At 64.1% G+C, this 15,600-nt stretch overlaps 2 protein-coding genes across 4 annotated transcripts in view; both read left to right on the top strand.

Annotated features, from left to right (window-relative positions):
• The first annotated feature begins 1,612 nt into the window (after positions 1 to 1,612).
• Positions 1,613 to 8,970, top strand: LOC106493450 (zinc-binding protein A33-like). 3 transcript variants are annotated; one of them, XM_067304871.1, is made up of 7 exons: positions 1,613 to 1,631; positions 2,453 to 2,727; positions 3,382 to 3,477; positions 5,535 to 5,768; positions 6,512 to 6,531; positions 7,376 to 7,491; positions 7,608 to 8,970. In XM_067304871.1, exons 2-7 carry the CDS (start codon positions 2,455 to 2,457, stop codon positions 8,150 to 8,152), a joined length of 1,284 nt encoding a protein of 427 aa, XP_067160972.1. In that variant the 5' UTR covers positions 1,613 to 1,631; positions 2,453 to 2,454; the 3' UTR covers positions 8,153 to 8,970. The 3 variants fall into 3 exon arrangements, with proteins under 3 accessions (XP_067160972.1, XP_067160971.1, XP_067160970.1); XM_067304870.1 differs by lacking the exon at positions 1,613 to 1,631 and having other exon boundaries at positions 2,066 to 2,727; positions 5,538 to 5,768; XM_067304869.1 differs by lacking the exon at positions 1,613 to 1,631 and having other exon boundaries at positions 2,066 to 2,727.
• Positions 8,971 to 13,684: 4,714 nt separating this feature from the next.
• FLT4 (fms related receptor tyrosine kinase 4) overlaps positions 13,685 to 15,600 on the top strand; it is a 61,170-nt gene continuing 59,254 nt past the window's right edge. The window contains exon 1 of the mRNA XM_067304771.1: positions 13,685 to 13,797. Within this exon, the coding sequence (XP_067160872.1) occupies positions 13,740 to 13,797 (58 nt within the window). The 5' untranslated portion in view covers positions 13,685 to 13,739. The remainder of the gene's footprint in view (positions 13,798 to 15,600) is intronic.

Raw genomic sequence — 15,600 nt, 5'->3', positions numbered from 1 at the left:
TTCAAAGCCAGCTGTTTCTCGGGGGCTGCCGGAGCGTGGCGCGAAGACGACACACAGCGAGGCGACCTCCTGCGTGCCGCGGCCTGGCTGCCAGCGGCCACCTCTCCCAGCGGGCCCCGTGGTCGTGGGATCAGATCAGCCCTGCCAGAAGCACAAAACGCCGTAAATGTGGGGAGCGAGGCTTCGCCTGCAGGAGGTCACTGCGGAGAGGAGACCGTTCGGTCACGGCACACCATCGCCGTTTCCCGCGGTGTTGTGCCAGCCACATTCCCATGGGGTCCCCGCCGCAGCGTGCAGCCCAAAGGGGACAACGGCAGCCGGAGCAGGTTCGGCATGCTGGAAACTGTTCCTGCCCTGGGGCCCGGGGAGCAGCAGGACTGAGCGTCCTTGTGCCCCCGCCACCTCGGGCACCGTGACAGGGATCACATCCCGTCCCCTCGCCTCTCCCTCATGTGTCATTGGCTTTGCAGCAGACACCGGTGGCTGCCCTGGAGAGCTGACGGGTCTGGCTCGTCGCCGGCTGGTGGGGGGAAGGCAGCGGGCAAATTCGCCGGGTGCACATCTCATCTGGAGACAGGCCAGCAAGCAGGGCGGCTGCAGGCACGGGGAGCAAAAGCCCAGGCCAAATCGTTCAGATGAGCAAGCAAGATGGGTGGAAATATTTCCTGCGTTATCCGCACTGCTCTGGTGGTGAGGGAACCGAGAGCCACCTTAGATGGCCACTGTCTGGTGCATCCCCCTTTCAGGAGAAGCTCCAGTCCTAATGGCAATGCAGGACAGACGATGGCCTGCTCAAATGTCACTTGTCTGTGTGGGTCCCCTCCTCTCTGTTTTATTTGCTTCAGTTCCTGTGTTGCCAACCCTTGTGATTTTTTTCACGTGTCTCCCAGCATTTGGTGTTTCCCGTAAAGTCCCAGGGCCTGGCATCAGGTGACCACGCAGGAATGAAAACTATTTCTTCTTTCTTCTTTCGCTAGTGAGCTTGCAGCGCTTGTGATGGCTGGGCAAAACTGGAAACCGCGACCCCGAGTGCCTCGATCTGAACTGACCTCGAGGAGTCCTGTGACTGCGAAAGCTGACCCGCGGTTCCTCAAACCTTGCGGACCTATGGCGAAGGGAAACGGGGGGAAATGAAAGTGTACTGACCGAGACGGGAAAGCTCTTCCCCCGTGCTCATTCCCACAATCTCCTTGCTAAATGCAGCAGCGGGGCAGCGCAGGGCGCAGCGGTGGGACGGCAGAGGGGATGGTGGGGCAGAACAGGGGGCAGTGACTGGGGCAGTGCCGGGGCAGTGCAGGGTGCAGCAGTGGGGCAGTGCAGGGTGCAGCGCAGGGTGCAGCGCGGGCGGCCCCCTGCAGCGCTCGCCCCGTGCCCGGCGCGCGCGGGTGGCCCGGGGAGGGGGGGGGGCGCGGGGGGGGGGCCGCTGTCCCGACTCGCGCCCACGTGACCGCGTCACATGCCCGGAGCCGCGCGAGGCCCCGCGGCCGCGGCCCTCGGCCAATGAGCGGCGGGGCGGCCCGGCGTGTCCGCGCGGCGATTGGCCGAGGCGGGTGTCAGTCCGCGAGCGGGGCGGGGCCGGGCCGAGCCGGAGGCTGAAAGTTCGGAGGCTCCGAGGCGGCGAGCGCGCGGCGGTACGGGGCGGGGGGGGGGGCTGCGTGGGGCACGCGGGGGTGCTTGGGCTGCGGGGCTGGCTGGAGGGTGCACGGGGCCGAAGGCCGTGGTGGGGGTAGAGGGCAGCGCAGGAGCTCGGCCGTGCAGGGGGTGCAGGGCAATGCAGGGGGTGCAGGCAGTGGGGGGGGGGGGTGCAAGGCACTGCAGGGGTTCAGGGCGCTGCAGGGGTGTGTGGGGTACAGGCGGTGCAGGGGGGTGCAGGTTTGCGGAGCTGGCTGGGGGTGCATGGGGTGCAGGGCACTGCGGGGGTGCAGGCAGTTGGGGGTGCAAGTCATTGCAGGGGTTTAGGCAGTGGGGGGGGGTGCAAGGCACTTCAAGGGTGCAGCTTTACAGGGCGCTGCAGGGGTGTGTGGGGTACAGGCGGTGCAGGGGGGTGCAGGTTTGCAGAGCTGGCTGGGGGTGCATGGGGTGCAGGCAGCACGGGGGTGCAGCGTATGGCACAGCCCAGGCACCAGGCTCTGGGGCTTTACCCCAAAGCTCCCCAGCTTGCGAAGTGCCCTCGGTGAGGGAGGTGACCCCTTCCTTTGGGCCCCGTTGTGGGCACACGGCTAATTCCTGTTAGCTGCTGTGACTGTTATCACTGAAATAAAGGGAACTGAGTGTTAGCGTGCAAAGGAGCTGACCCTTTGCCGGGGCTTCTCCCGGAGCCTCACCAGCTCCCGGGTCTCCTGGGGCTGGATGCGCCCGGTGCGGTGGAGGGTCCTGCACCTCCCGCCCTCATGCAGGGGGATTTGGGGTCGGCGGTGGCAGGACGCTGAGGCCGGGGGCTTTGTGCCGCCAGGGATGGCGGGCCGGAGCCGGGAGCAGAGCCTGCGGGAGGAGCTGACGTGTGCCATCTGCTGCGAGCTCTTCAGCGAGCCCGTCATGCTGGAGTGCATGCACCACTTCTGCAAGGGCTGCATCCAGGGCTACTGGGCCAGGTGCCCCCGCACCGCCGCCTGCCCCCAGTGCCGCCGCGAGTTCCCCAGCCGCCGCTTCCGCCCCCACTACCTGCTGGCGGGGCTGGTGGAGACGGTGCGGCGCTGCAGCAGCGAGGAGCGCCGGCGGGACACGCGGGTGAGCGGCGCCCGCCGTCGCGGGGTAGGGGCCGGGGCTGCGTGAGCCGAGCCCTGCGCGGGGCAGGCGGTGCGTGTCAGGCCCCCTCCTCCTCCTCCTCTTCCTCCTGGCAGCCGGTCCTCCCCGCTGGGAAACCCCGGGTGTCCCTCACCTGTGCCGACACCTGCGCCTCTCGCTGGCTCATTCATTCCTTCTTCCTCTTTCTTTCCAGGCTGTTTGCCTCTCGGACGCTTTCTTTGCTTGCGTTTGGCTCCCCGGCGGCTGGTCTGACTTGCGCCGCGGCCCGGTGGCTGGCTGGCGTGTAGGGCCCGCGCGGCCGGGCGTTAGGGCTGCTTGTGCCAGGTGCGCCGCACGCGAGAGGCCGGGCCCTGCACAAGCCAGCCCGAAGCATACAGCTTTTAAACCTTCTGCAAACAGGTATCCCAGCCCCCTTCTGGAGCTCCCTGGCTTAAAAATTAATGTTTAACATTACAGTGTAGGAAAAACATATATTTCTCAAGCCTATGCATTGAATGCTTTTCTTCTCCTTGCTGCCTTTGTGGGAAATGGTGTTGCTTCCCCCCTCTAACGTCAGCCTCAGGCCCTGGGGTTGTTCCCTGAGTCGCAGCAGCATAGTGCAGTGGTCTCCTCACCTTCTCCTCTTCATTCTTGCAGAAGAACCTGGAAGATGCCTTGCAAGCTCGTCGGAGGGAGATGGAGGACTTCTTGCGGAGGAAGCACGCGGTGCAGGAGGACATCTGCGGCCTGACGGTAACTCCGGTGCCAGGTTGTTCTCATGCAGCCTTCTGGGCATTTGCCTGAGGGAAGCCTGCAGGACGGCTCTAGAGGTTGCACAGAAGCTTTTGATCAGTTGCTGAGATGCCTTTTCAGGAGGAAAGATGAATATCTCTAATCATGGTACTCGTAAACACAGTGCAAGAGTAGCCAAGGAGTGTTATTTATTGTATGTTATTTATTAGCGCCCATTAAGGGTCCCTGAATCTTGTTACCTTCCTGATCTCTCTGCATCTATTGCCCTGGGCTTGAGCCAGCCCAACTCTAAGTCGTGGAGTAAAGTTTGCAGCCAGATGCACCCTTGCTCGGTCATAGGTCTCTGAGTTAAGGTTGGCAGAGGGTCTGTGTATCCGTGTGTTGCAACTTCAGCTGAGATTTAGCTCAGCTTCCTGTAAAAGCTAAGTGAATAATTGTGTAGGGATCTGAATGGATTCCCCCACATGTATGCCAAAACCGATCGCTGCTGAGTATTCAGCGAAGGTGTTGAGAGGAGGCGTTAAGCACTGGTTAACGCAGCGTTTACAGGGCGCGTTGGTGCGGCAGAGCCAAGACGGGACAAGGGATGAGAGCTGCCGGCTGGGCTGAGCAGCCCGTCCTCACCCTGTAGGGCTGCCACATCAGCGAGGGGGGTAACTCTTAAAAGCTGTTAAAAACCTCTTGTGTGCCCGAAGGATAGGGCTGGCGGCAAAGCTGCTGCGGCTGCTAATGGCAGCAGGGACATTGCGGAGCGGTGGCCGTGTCGCCAGGACCGTGCTTGGGTTCACGGTGACGCTCCAAGAGGATGCGACAAGCCCAAGTGTTTCTCTGGGCTTGAGTAGTACCAGGCTGCGTCTTGTCATAGGTCTCTGAAGCAAGAACAGCCACAGTCTGGCTTTTTGAGTGATTAAAAAAGTATTAAAGTATTAAGAACCAAAAAGGGGAGCGTTAAGGAAAACCCAAATAGTTTGGAGGTGAGATAAAACTGATGGAGACAGTCTTCTGACTGATGTCTCTCATCTCCCCTGCCTGCGGTGCATGTTTCGCTCCTCTATCCTGCCTCCAGATTGGAGATAGATCTTTGAGGTTAATGAAAAATTATTAGCAAATATGCATGCGCAGCCAAAGTCCCGTTGCAGTGGAAGAGCTAACCAACAGGTGTCTCAAGAGTAAAGAAACAAATTGCTGATTTGAATGTGGAGGCCACGTACATCCTTTGCAGTTCTGCTGTGGCTGCACGAGCATTTGCTAAAACAGAGAGCAGGCGAGGGAGGCTGGGGTACCCTGGCTGGCTGGTAAGGCTTGAGACATGATCTGGGCGAGATGGGTTTCCTGCTGGTAGACGGGGACTTGTGTTTCAGCAAGAAAACAGTGGGGGCTGAGACTGCATTTGGAGATTAAGAGCTTAAAGATGCAAAAAAAGAAGAAAAAAAATCGATGACTGTCTCTTGTAAACGGGCAGGAAGGCAGTGAGAGCACCACAAGGTCGCCTGGCCAGTTAAACAACTGAAAGAAAAAAATGAGCTCTGCAGAGAGCTGAATGTTTTTTTTTTTTATCAGCCTTAACTGCAGCAATTAGTTGGCACATCTCCCCCATCCCTCCGGGGTGACCTGGGGCCCTGCAAGACTGAGGTGTCAAGAGGAAAAAAAGCAGCAAGTTACCGATATCAGGCAGCTCTGCCTGGGGTCTGGCACGATGTGAAATAAATCCTAACTAACCCCAACTGCCAAATCTGCACCTCCCCAAACCGAGGGGCACCAGTGCTGCGGACAAGCAAACTCCTGGTGGCGTGGGAGAGGGATGTGAGCTCAACACAGCTGTCTGCAGGGAGCTTTGGTTAAGGTGACTGGTCCATCAGTAGAGCTTGGTTTTCCCCATGGCTCTGCAGCTTTGAAAGTTGTTCTTGTGTCCTGTTCTCCACCCAAAAAGCTGAGGGAGTGTCTGAAAAATCTCCGATTTCCCAGACTCTGTGAGCAGAGTAACTGGACCAGCCATCTCACACATCTAAGTGCGTTTTAGCTGCCAGACTCATCATCTGCCTTTTGCCTCTGCTCAGAAGGTGTCTGGGGAGCTGCGCTGCAAGATCCGAGCAGAATTCATCCGACTTCATCAGATCCTGGAGGAAGAGGAGAGGGCTGTGTTGGCAGCGCTGGGCGAAGAGGAAGAGCAGTCGCTGGCCAGGCTGCATGGGGACGTCCGACGGCTGGAGGAAGGAATCTCAGAGCTGCAGAGGGACATAGAGCACATGGAGCAAACCCTGAGCAAGATGGAAGAGGTGTCGTTGCTGGAGGTGAGCCTGCTCGGCCGACCTGTGCAGGAGGCAGACCTTGGCAGGAGGCAGGGGGTGTTTTGGGGTCTGAATTTGGGCTGGGGAGAGCAGTTAAACGAAGGGCAGGCCATCGGCCAGGCTGCTGCGCCGGCTGCCCCAGGTAGATTTGTGACGGAGGTGTGGCAGAGGATGAGGAGCTGGGTGCCACCTCCCCTGGCTTTGCTGTATGGATCAAGTCATGACCCAGGTGCATCTCTGCCTGCTTCCCCAGCCCCAGCTGTACCTCAGGGAGATGTCAGCGTGCCCACTGCTGGCAGCATCCCCTCTTCACTTCCTAGCAAAAGCCCTGGGGCGCCGGGGGGATCCACAGCCGGCGAGTGAGGACCCTGTGGGGAGAGGGGCTCGGCTGCGAGAGCCAGCCAACCCGCGAGTTTGGCTGTCAGCCGCGTGCTGCACCTGGAAGTCGCTCTCACCTCCACCCCTCCGGTTTACGTTCCTGATGCTTTAGAGTCTGCAGGCTTAGCCCCAAGAGAGGCAGTGATTCCTCAGACGTGGTGGGTGTCAGGAGCCTTTCTCCTCCCCTGCCACCCCTTTGAAGTCGCCCTGGCATCAGTACCCAGGCAGGTTCCCCCGGGGCAGGGGGTCCTGGCAGGCTGGTTTCCTTTCTCTGCTAAGTGGCAGCAGGAAACAGGACAGGGAGTTTATTTGTGCAGCTGCATGAATTGCAGAGAGTGACTGCTAATTCTGTCTGCTCCTCATTGCAGGTGGAGAGCCTGGATATCAGGTACGTGTCTGGCATGTAGGAAGCCAATTCCCTTTTCAGGAGCTTATCTCTGTCCCTGAGTGGGACCATGTGGGGGAGGGATCTTATCTCAAGCTTTAAAAGCATCACAAATTGCTTGGCAAACTGCTGGTGTGGTGCCAGGTGGGAGCGGGTCCCCAGCACGTGCTGGATGCTCTCCCCGCGGAGCGTGCTTGTTGAGTCTGCTGGAGGGTGGAGGAGACATGCACGTTGGGGTGAGCGCGAGAGCCGAGCCCGCTGCAAATGGGAGCAAGGCTAAAGCAACAGACTTTGCTTGGGTGCTTTGACGTCTCCCTGCCCCCTCTCAGCTCCTTGTGGCTCAAGGGGCTGCAAAATCAACCCCAAGGTGCAGGTTTGTCTGAGGCTGGAACTGAGAGGAGCCGAGGGCCGGTGCTGCCGAGGTCACTGGAGGGGAGCGTGGCCCCGTTTCGTCTCTGCCAGGACACTGCAGCAGGACACGGCTGGGCGCCGCAGCCCTGTGCCCTGCGGATAAGGCAGGCTTGGCCTGTTCGCTGGCGTGAGAGTCCCGTTTGGGTGGAACGTGTACTGGGTGCTAATCGGCCGTGAGTCACTGCTCCCCAAGCAGTGCTGCCTGCCGTGTCCAACCAGTGACACCCCGTCCTCCTAGAGTAGCTCTGCCCCGGGGCTGCGTGTTTTGCTGGGTGTAACACCGTGTCTGGGAGAGCAACCAACCACCGCAGAGGCGTGTGTCCTGTTGTACTAAATCCCTTCTGCTCGGCGGTGTGCTGTGGTCCCCGAGCGCTGTCTTCTCGCGTGCCTTGCTAACGGCACGGCAGAAGGACCCACTCCGCTCTCTCTGCCCCAGGCCTTCGGTGCACATCGAGACCCAGCCTGCCTTCAACCTGGAGCACTACCGGGACAGCCACGGCGGCCCCTTGCAGTACATCTTCTGGAGACGGATGCTGCGATCCATCTGCCCCGGTAAGTGGCTCAGTGCGAGAGATGGATGTGCCAGGGAGGCGGAGGGTGCCGGGGCCAAGAGCACTTGGCAGAGGGAGTATGCAACCCGGAAAACACCCTGCTTGACTTCTCCGCAGCTCCCGCCGCGCTCACCTTCGACCCCGAATCTGCCCACCCCAACCTGGTCTTCTCCAGAGACTTGACTGCGGTGACGGAGAAAGAAAGAGCCCGGCCGGTCCCCCGCAGTCCCCGGCGCTTCCAGCAGTGTGTGAACGTCCTGGGCTCGCGGGCGTTCGACAGCGGCCAGCACTACTGGGAGGTGTGGGTGGGCAGCAAAACCAAGTGGGACCTGGGGGTGGCCGCGGAGGCTGTGGACCGGGCAGCGAAGGTCAAGCTGTGCCCAGAGAACGGCTACTGGACGCTTCGCCTGAGGAACAAGACGGAGTACTGGGCCACCGCCACCCCCTGGGTGCGCCTGGCCCCGCGGCGGCCCCCCCGGAAAGTGGGGGTCTTCCTGGACTGCCACGAGGGCACCGTGGCCTTCTTCGACGCTGGGGACATGTCTCACCTCTTCACCTTCCGGCAGGTCTCTGCAGAGAGATACTGCCCCTTCTTCAGCACCTGCTTCAGCGACGGGAAGGACAACGTGGAGCCCATGCGCATCTGCCACCTGGCCCTGTGAGAGTGGAGGGAGGAGATGGGGAGCGGCGTCCCATGCAGGTTGTGGGGACACCGCTGTCCTGGCTGGGCTTCCATGCGGCTCCGGGCTGCCACTGTTTGAGGCCGTCGCTCCGTAGGAGCATCCTGCCAGGGGGAAAGGCCTGGCTCTGCGGGCTGCCCGGAGCCGGTGCGGTGGGCAGGGAGACGAGCCGCGTGCGCAGCCACCTGGAGCCACCACGTTGGAGAGGCTCTTCACTGGCTTCTGGCAGAGAGAAAGCAGATGAATCTCATCCCCTTTCTGGCTGTCTTCTCCCTTGGCTGTGCCACAGGCTGCGGATCCGGCCCCGTGCTCTGGCTGGCACGTGTTGAACAGCCTGCGACACCTGAAAGTTGTAGGGTTTGATAACCGGAGCTGCAGGACCAGAGCCGAGGATGCTGCTGGCCTGCCGTGGCTTCCACGCCGCGGCTCTTCGCTCATGAAACCTGCAGAGGACGAGGAGAGCGTTCGCAGCGCAGCGAGACCCGTCATCAGGTGCCTCCGAGAGCGGAGGACACGAGCGGTGCTTGCGGTGGCCTGCATCCATCGTGCACTGTCCGCTGTCCCTGTTCACCTGGGTGGTGACGCGCACAGGATTTCTGAGTTCGGGCAGGGGGGTTTCCTCCACTCCGTGCGCATTTCCCGGAGGACGTGGGGCCGGGGCTCCCGGGCGGCCGCGGGGCCGCTCCCGGCAGAGGGAGCTCCGCACTTGGCCAGAGCCCGGCCGGGCCCTGCTGCATCCCGGGGGCCGCGGGACCGGCTCCCCCCAGCTCTAGCTGCCATTAAAGCTTATCCGAAAGGCCGCTGCCTGCTGTACTGGCTGCTGTCTTGCAGACTGCGGAGAGTCCCGAGGGTTGGGGTATGGCACGACCGAGGGGGCTGTGGAGCAGCTCCATGCTGCTCCAGTCCCTGATGTTTACTTCCCTCTGCTCTGCAGAGGGAGATCGGAAAAGAGACAGTCCTGGAGGGCTGGGAAGTGGGGGGGCGCGTGCAGCGGTGCTTGGGTTGGGGCAGCTTGTGCCGGCGTTGGCGACCTGATGCAGCTACTGCTGCAGTCAAGCGACCTGGGTTTTAGATGCTCCTCTGATCCCAGCAAAGGACTTTCCCTTATGGAAGTGGTGACTGCAGCCGCCCCGCCATACCCTCGGAGCGCTCCCCAGCCCTCTTGCCGGATGCTGTTAGCCTTGTGCTCGCCCCCTGCTCTGCCTTGGTCGGGCTGCTTGGAAGCAGGCCGGGTGGCGGGAGAGCTGGCAGCGGACGCGAGTGCGACACCCCAGCCCGGAGGGGCGGGAAGTGTTCGGCTGAGCCAAGCCCGGGCCTGGAGCCGCCGCGTCCCGACCCCGGCTACCCCAGCGGAGTACCCGGGGGGCCGATGGGGAGGGCCACGGGCAGTGGCCAGGGCTGGGATTGTCATGTTTATCCCACTAAAGTCCACTCGGGGTTGAAGCGGAGGCCAAAGCTAATCCCATCCCGCCTCGCCTGAGGTGCTGGCTGGGGCAAGGGAATTTTTGCTCCGCAGAGGCTCAAATTCCTGCACTGCAGTGAGGGCCAGGCCTCCCCGGCCATGGGGGCTTTCCAGCTCCTTATGGCTGTGCCTAAGGACGTTTATCCCAACCCGACCTTCGCCTGTCCCTCTCCCTGCCCTGCTCCTGCCTCATCCCCTCGCTGCCCGCCAGAAAAGCAGAGCAGAAAGAGCCGCTGGCTCGGAAACACTGCTGCAGCTGGGAGGCTCCGCGGGGACAGTGGGATCACAGCAACCCATCGTCTCCCCTCCACACCCCCGGGGCAGCTCCGCTCCCCAAACACAAGCTGCTCAGGCTCGGGAGCAAGCAGCAGCCGTCGCGGGGGAGCAGCGGGTTTGCCGGGACAGAGCCAGGCACCGCGGAGCGGGAGCGCGGCCCGGCTCCGGCGGGCAGGAAAGCCGCCCGGCGCTGGCGCCGCTCCCAGCTGCCGCGCTGCCCCACGCTTCCCGTGGGATGGTGGCGCGGCGGCACGGCGCTCGGCACGAGCTGCCAAGAGCGAGCTGCGATGTGTGCCGAGCTGGGTGCCAGCTCCGAAGCGGCGCCGCTGCCTCCCACGCCTCCCCGAGCTGTCGCCGAGCGGCGATGCCGTCGCCCGGGCTGCCGAGAGCTCCAGGCCTGAAAAAACGGGTCGTCCTGAATCCCGATGCTGAGCCGGTCCGGGACGGCACCCCCCGAGGAAGCACGTCCCTCCTCCTCCTCCTCCTCCTCCTGCTCCGCCGTCGTGCGGCCATGCTGGGCTCCGCAGAGCGGGAACACAGCGTGCGCTGCCACGGGCCGGGGCCGGGCCGCTCGGAGCCGCTGCACCCACCTGCCCTCAAACACTGCCCGAAAGGTGCATTTCCCAAAAAGCCACAGCGCTGCGCGGCCGACGACGTGGGATCGGTGCGAGGGGGGATGCGACGAGCGGGGCCTGACGGGACGGGCTTGGCGCAGCCGCGCGCCTTCGGGGGGGACGCGCCAAGCTGCCGCCGGCGAGAGGAACGGGGAGGAGAGGAGCAGGGGCAAAGCCCCCCGGCCCCGGGGGTTTGGGCAGGGGGAGGCAGCGGCGTCTCCGGCAGCTCCCGCAGCCGTGCAGCAGCATCTGCTCCACCTCCGGAGCCGCTGCGAGTCGAGCGCTGGCAGTGGCCAAACGCTGCTCACGGGCCGCGGCTGAGCTGAGCTGAGCTGAGCTGAGCTGAGCTGAGCTGGCACCGCGTGCTGCCCCGGCCCCCGCGCCACCAGGAGCGGGCAAGCGACGGAGAGCAGCTCCCGGCTCCAGAGCTGGGATCTGAACCTGCCAGGGCCTGGCCTCGCCGTCCATCCCTGGACGTTGTCCTTGCCGCTTCCCTGGTCTTGGCATCGCTGGGTGGCTCCGGACCCTCCCGGCATGCCTCTCCCGCAGGAAAATGCGCCGGCGTCTCTGCCCCCCGCCAGCCGCCGGGGCTGCATCGCCCCGGGGCCTCCCTGCTCCCCGTCCCACCATCCCCATCCTCGCGGGGCCCCCTCGGCTTTGGGGCGGGAGGTGGCCAGAGACGAGCACGCTGAAGAAGAGCAAAACACTCACAAATCCTTGCTGGGGAAGCGGTTAAAATAACTGCTGCGGCTTCGGTTTCCTTTGCGGGCTTTGGGAGAAGGACGGGGCGTATTTTTTTCACGGGCTTGACAGTGAGGGCAGCTGAGCATGCAAGAAGTTTTCATGCCTTTTTGAAGCCATGAGCACACGGTTCTCATTCAGGCTTTCTTTTTTCTTCTCTTTTTTTTTTTTTTTTTGCAAACGGGAGTAATTAATAAACCTCCGAGGCGCAGCGCGGGGCCGGGTTTATTTATTTATTTACGGCTCCGCGCGTGCAGGGCGCGCAGGCTGCTGGCCAGGGCTGAGCCCGGGGTGTAATTAGCCTCCAGAAATTATGGCATTGCATCCGTTTGCACCGAGTTTACACTTTACAAGTTGCTAATTGAACGTCATTTCTACCCAGCGCTCTGCTTTCATCTTCTTTGCGGGTTTTTCCCCCCTTTCTTGATTGATTGGCGGTGTCTGGCCCTAGAAGGGGATTTTTTTTTTTTTTTTTCTCCTCCTTCCATCAGCTCTGGAGTTTTTGGTGGCGATTTTGCACTCCTGACCCCTCCAGTGTCCCGGGATCCCATTGCCAGCTGCAGGGATGGGCCCGGCCATGGGCACCCTGCGTGCCCGGCTGCTCCCGCAGCGGCAACGTGCACCCATCGCGTCCATCCACCCGGCTGCTTTCTCTAGAAATCATTTTGCAGGGCGCAGGGGCGCGACGCCCGGCCTCACACCTCCGCGCTGGCAGCAGCACGGGTCCGGGGGCAGCGGCACTGGCTCGCGGCATGCGTGGAGCCGCGTCACCAGCTGTCACCGCCTCGGCACCCACGGCAGAGCCGAGCGCCTTCCCGGCCCGCCTGGCTGCGCGTGGCAGATGGCATCGCGCCGCCGCTCCTGCCGCCTTGGAAGGAGACGGTGGCGGCTCCCGGCGCAGCTGAGAGCGGCCCCGCCGCCTCCCGGCCCCGCGGCTCCCGGCGCCCCTCGCGCGCCGCCAGCCTCGGGCCTGCGCCGCCGCCGCTGAGCTGCAGGGCTGGGGCTGGCAATGCACCCGTGGGATGAAGGAAAGGAAAAGTGGGCAAAAAGAAAGCAGCAAACAGCTGGCGGAGGAGGGAGCAGGCAGATAGCAGCCCTCGTGGTGGCCCTGGCCACGTGGCGACACGCATGTGCAGACGGCACGACCGGGGCGCCCCTTGCGCCTCCTCCCCTGGAGGAGCGAGTGTGTGCCCGGGGGTATGAGAAAGTGCGTGTGCGTCGCTGTGTGCCCTTGGCGGGGGGTGCATGGGGAGGGGGGATTCAGGAGAGCGGTGTGCCCAGGTGTGTGCGTGCAGATGCAAGGTAAGGGCGTTGGAGTGTGTGTGTGTGTGCGTGCATGCAGGCACGAAGGGGTGTGAGATGTATGTGCTCAAGTGTGAGGGGTGTGTGTGTGCACACTGGTGTGAGAGGAAATTTGTGTGCATTCCCGCAGGCCTGAGGAAGTGTGTGTGCACACAGGCACATGCAGGTAAGAGGGGGGTGCATCGGCATTTGCACCCAGATGCAGGGTGATGTGTGTGCACACAGGTGTGAGGAGGAATGCAAGCGTGCACACAGATGCAGGGTGATGTGCGTGCACACAGGTCTCAGGAGGAATGCAAGCATGCACCCAGATGCAGGGGGGATGCACGTGCTTGCAACACAGATGTGGGGCACCCACGCGCACAGATGTGAGGGGACACACACACATGCACAGAGGCACAGGGAGGATGCACACCCATGCACTCCGGTGCAGGGGGGAGGCACCGTGACACACACAGGTGCAGGGAGGATGCACGTGCACAAGCACGGGGGGGGGGGGGGGGGGATGGACACTCACGCACACAGGTGCAGGAGGGGGGTGCACACACAAGCACACAGGTGCAGGGGGGATGCACACGCTCACACATAGGTGCAGGGGGAGGCACATGCAAACACACAGGTGCAGGGAGGTTGCACACGCTCACACACACACACACACACAGGTGCAGGGGTGTGCGCACACTGGTGCGGGGAGACACGCACAGCAGTGCGGTGGGTGCACCCACGTGCAGTGGTGTGGGAGGTGCACACAGCAGCGCAGGGACACACACGCACCCACCGGTGCAGAGGTTGCACCCACGCGCAGCAGTGCAGGGGTGCACACAGCGGTGCGGGGACACCGGCACACGCGCGCGGCGGCGCGGCCCCGCACACAGCGGCGGGGCTCGGGCGGCGCCGGCGCCCGCAGGTGCGGCCCCACCGCGGCCCGGCCCGGTCCGCCCCGCCCCGCCCCGCCCCGCCGCGGCCCCCCCGCGCCCCGCGGCCCGGCGGAGGGCGGCGGGCGGCCGGGCGGGCGGAGGAAAAGGAAGCGGCCCCGGTGCTCCCCGCCCGCCGCGCGCGTCGCCGCAGCTGGGGCGCGGCGGGAGCAGAGCTCGGGCGCGGGGCGCTCCGCACCGCTCCGCACCGCACCGCACCGCACCGCTCCGCGCCGCCGCGACCTGCCGCCGCCCCGGAGATGAAGAGAGTTTGCACGCTGTCCCTCTGGCTCTGGCTCGGCTTTGTCTCGGAGGCAGGTGAGCGGCGCCCGCCGGGGCTGCGGGCGGCTGCGCCCCTCTGCGCCCCCGGCCGCGCCTGCGGGGGCAGCGCGGGGCCGCCCCGGCGGGGCTCTGCCGGCGCCGCCGCTGCCGCGGCTCGGCCCCGACGGGCGCCGGCGCTGCCCCGACGGGCACCGGCGCCGCCGCCCCGCTCTCCCCGGTGGGGATGTGCCGCGCCCCGACGGGCACCGGCGCCGCCCGCCCCGGTGTCCCGGCAGCCGCGGCCGGGCCGGGCCGGGCCGGACCGGGACGGGAGGGGAGGGGAGGGCGCCGTCGCGGCCCCCTCGTTGCCGCACATCGCGGGGCCGGGGCGGGTCGGCGGGGACGCGGCGGCGCCGAGCCGGGGCGAGCGGGGACAGATGCCGCGGGCGGGGACGCTCCGGCTGGGGACGCGCCGCCGGGGCCCCGCGCTCCGCTTCGGCTCTGCTCGCACCCGCGGTCGCGAACCTGCGAGCGCCGGGCAGCGTCTCGGGGGCCCCCCCGGGTGCTCCCGGGCAGCCTCCCCGCTCCCTCCTGCCTCTCCCAGCCGCTCGCTGCCCGGCTCTGCTCCGGCTGGGAAGTGCCCCAAGCCGGATGGCTGCGAAACGCTCCTCCTTCCATAGCGCTTCTGGGGCGAAAGGCCTTTGGGCAGAGTGTCGAGTCCGCTGTCCGCAGCGCGGTCCAGGTGGATGCCGGACCGCGCCGGAGAGATGGGGCTGCAAAGACCCCCCAGGGCGCACAGCCCGCGTGGGGGTGCTGGGGTTGGTGCACAGGCTTGGGCCCCATGGGCCACCCGTGTCCAGCCGTGTTTGGTTTCCCGGCTGGGCCTCCGCGGCCCCACATAGCGCGCAGTCCCCGGTGCAGGGCTCCGGGCCGTCGCAGTGGGGTGCACCTTGCTGTGGGTCCGCAGGGGCCCACCGAGCCCACACGGAGCTGGGAGCTGATTTTGGTGCCGGGAGGCTGCAGGGTGGCGGGTGCATCCCGAGGGGTGCCCGGCCACCGCTGCCAGCGGAAAGCAGGCACTGAGCAGGGAGGGAGCGACGTGGGGCGCTCGCCACCGGGCAGGACCCTGGGGAGGGGGCATGGGGCACCAGGCCCACCAGCTCGGGCTGGGCAAGCTCCAGGTTGCAACAGCAAAGCATTGACAGCCCAGATAAGAGCAAGGCTGCCAGAAAAGTTAGTAACGCAAGAAGCTTCCAACATGGGGAGATGAATTTTGGGAGCATAAATAGAATTCGCTGTAACCTCAGCTCAGTGACTCACTGTCACTGGCTGCGTTTGCTGCCGTCGTCAAAGCGAGCTCCCGGGAGGGCTGTGGGTCTGACCCATCCCTGCCAGGAAGGGTACAGAGGTGTGTTACGGGGAGCGTCGCTGGCAGAGCGTACGGCCAGGACAGGACCACAAGGAGGGCACTGCACGGGGAGCCTGCGCTGCCCCAAATGCTGCTGATTTGTCTTGTGTCGTGGGGACGAAGGACTCGCTGGGCTGTTGGACCTCAAGGGGAGCTCCGGGAGGCAGGGTAGCAATGGACTTGCTGCTGGTGGCATTGCGAAGAGAGCTGCAGCTGTTCAAAGCCCTTTTGTTAGCAATTTGTAAAGCATCTTGTAGCTGTTCCTCAGGTTCTTTCATCTCCTGGAGGTGCTGGGAGCTTTGCCTTGGGGAGACTCTGACCAACGTGCTGCTGCGTGATGTGTGGGCCTAATCAGCTAAGGGTTGTGCAGAGCTTTGAAGCTCTCCGGTGCTGCCTGATTAGTGCGGCAAGGAAGGGCGACACAGAGCTCGAGTGTGGGACGCGATTTCCCA

Source organism: Apteryx mantelli, chromosome 14 (genome assembly GCF_036417845.1).
Source record: "Apteryx mantelli isolate bAptMan1 chromosome 14, bAptMan1.hap1, whole genome shotgun sequence".
Classification (NCBI taxonomy): domain Eukaryota; kingdom Metazoa; phylum Chordata; class Aves; order Apterygiformes; family Apterygidae; genus Apteryx; species Apteryx mantelli.
The sequence above is the reverse complement of the archived record's forward strand: the minus strand, read 5'-3'. Positions and strand labels throughout refer to the sequence as shown.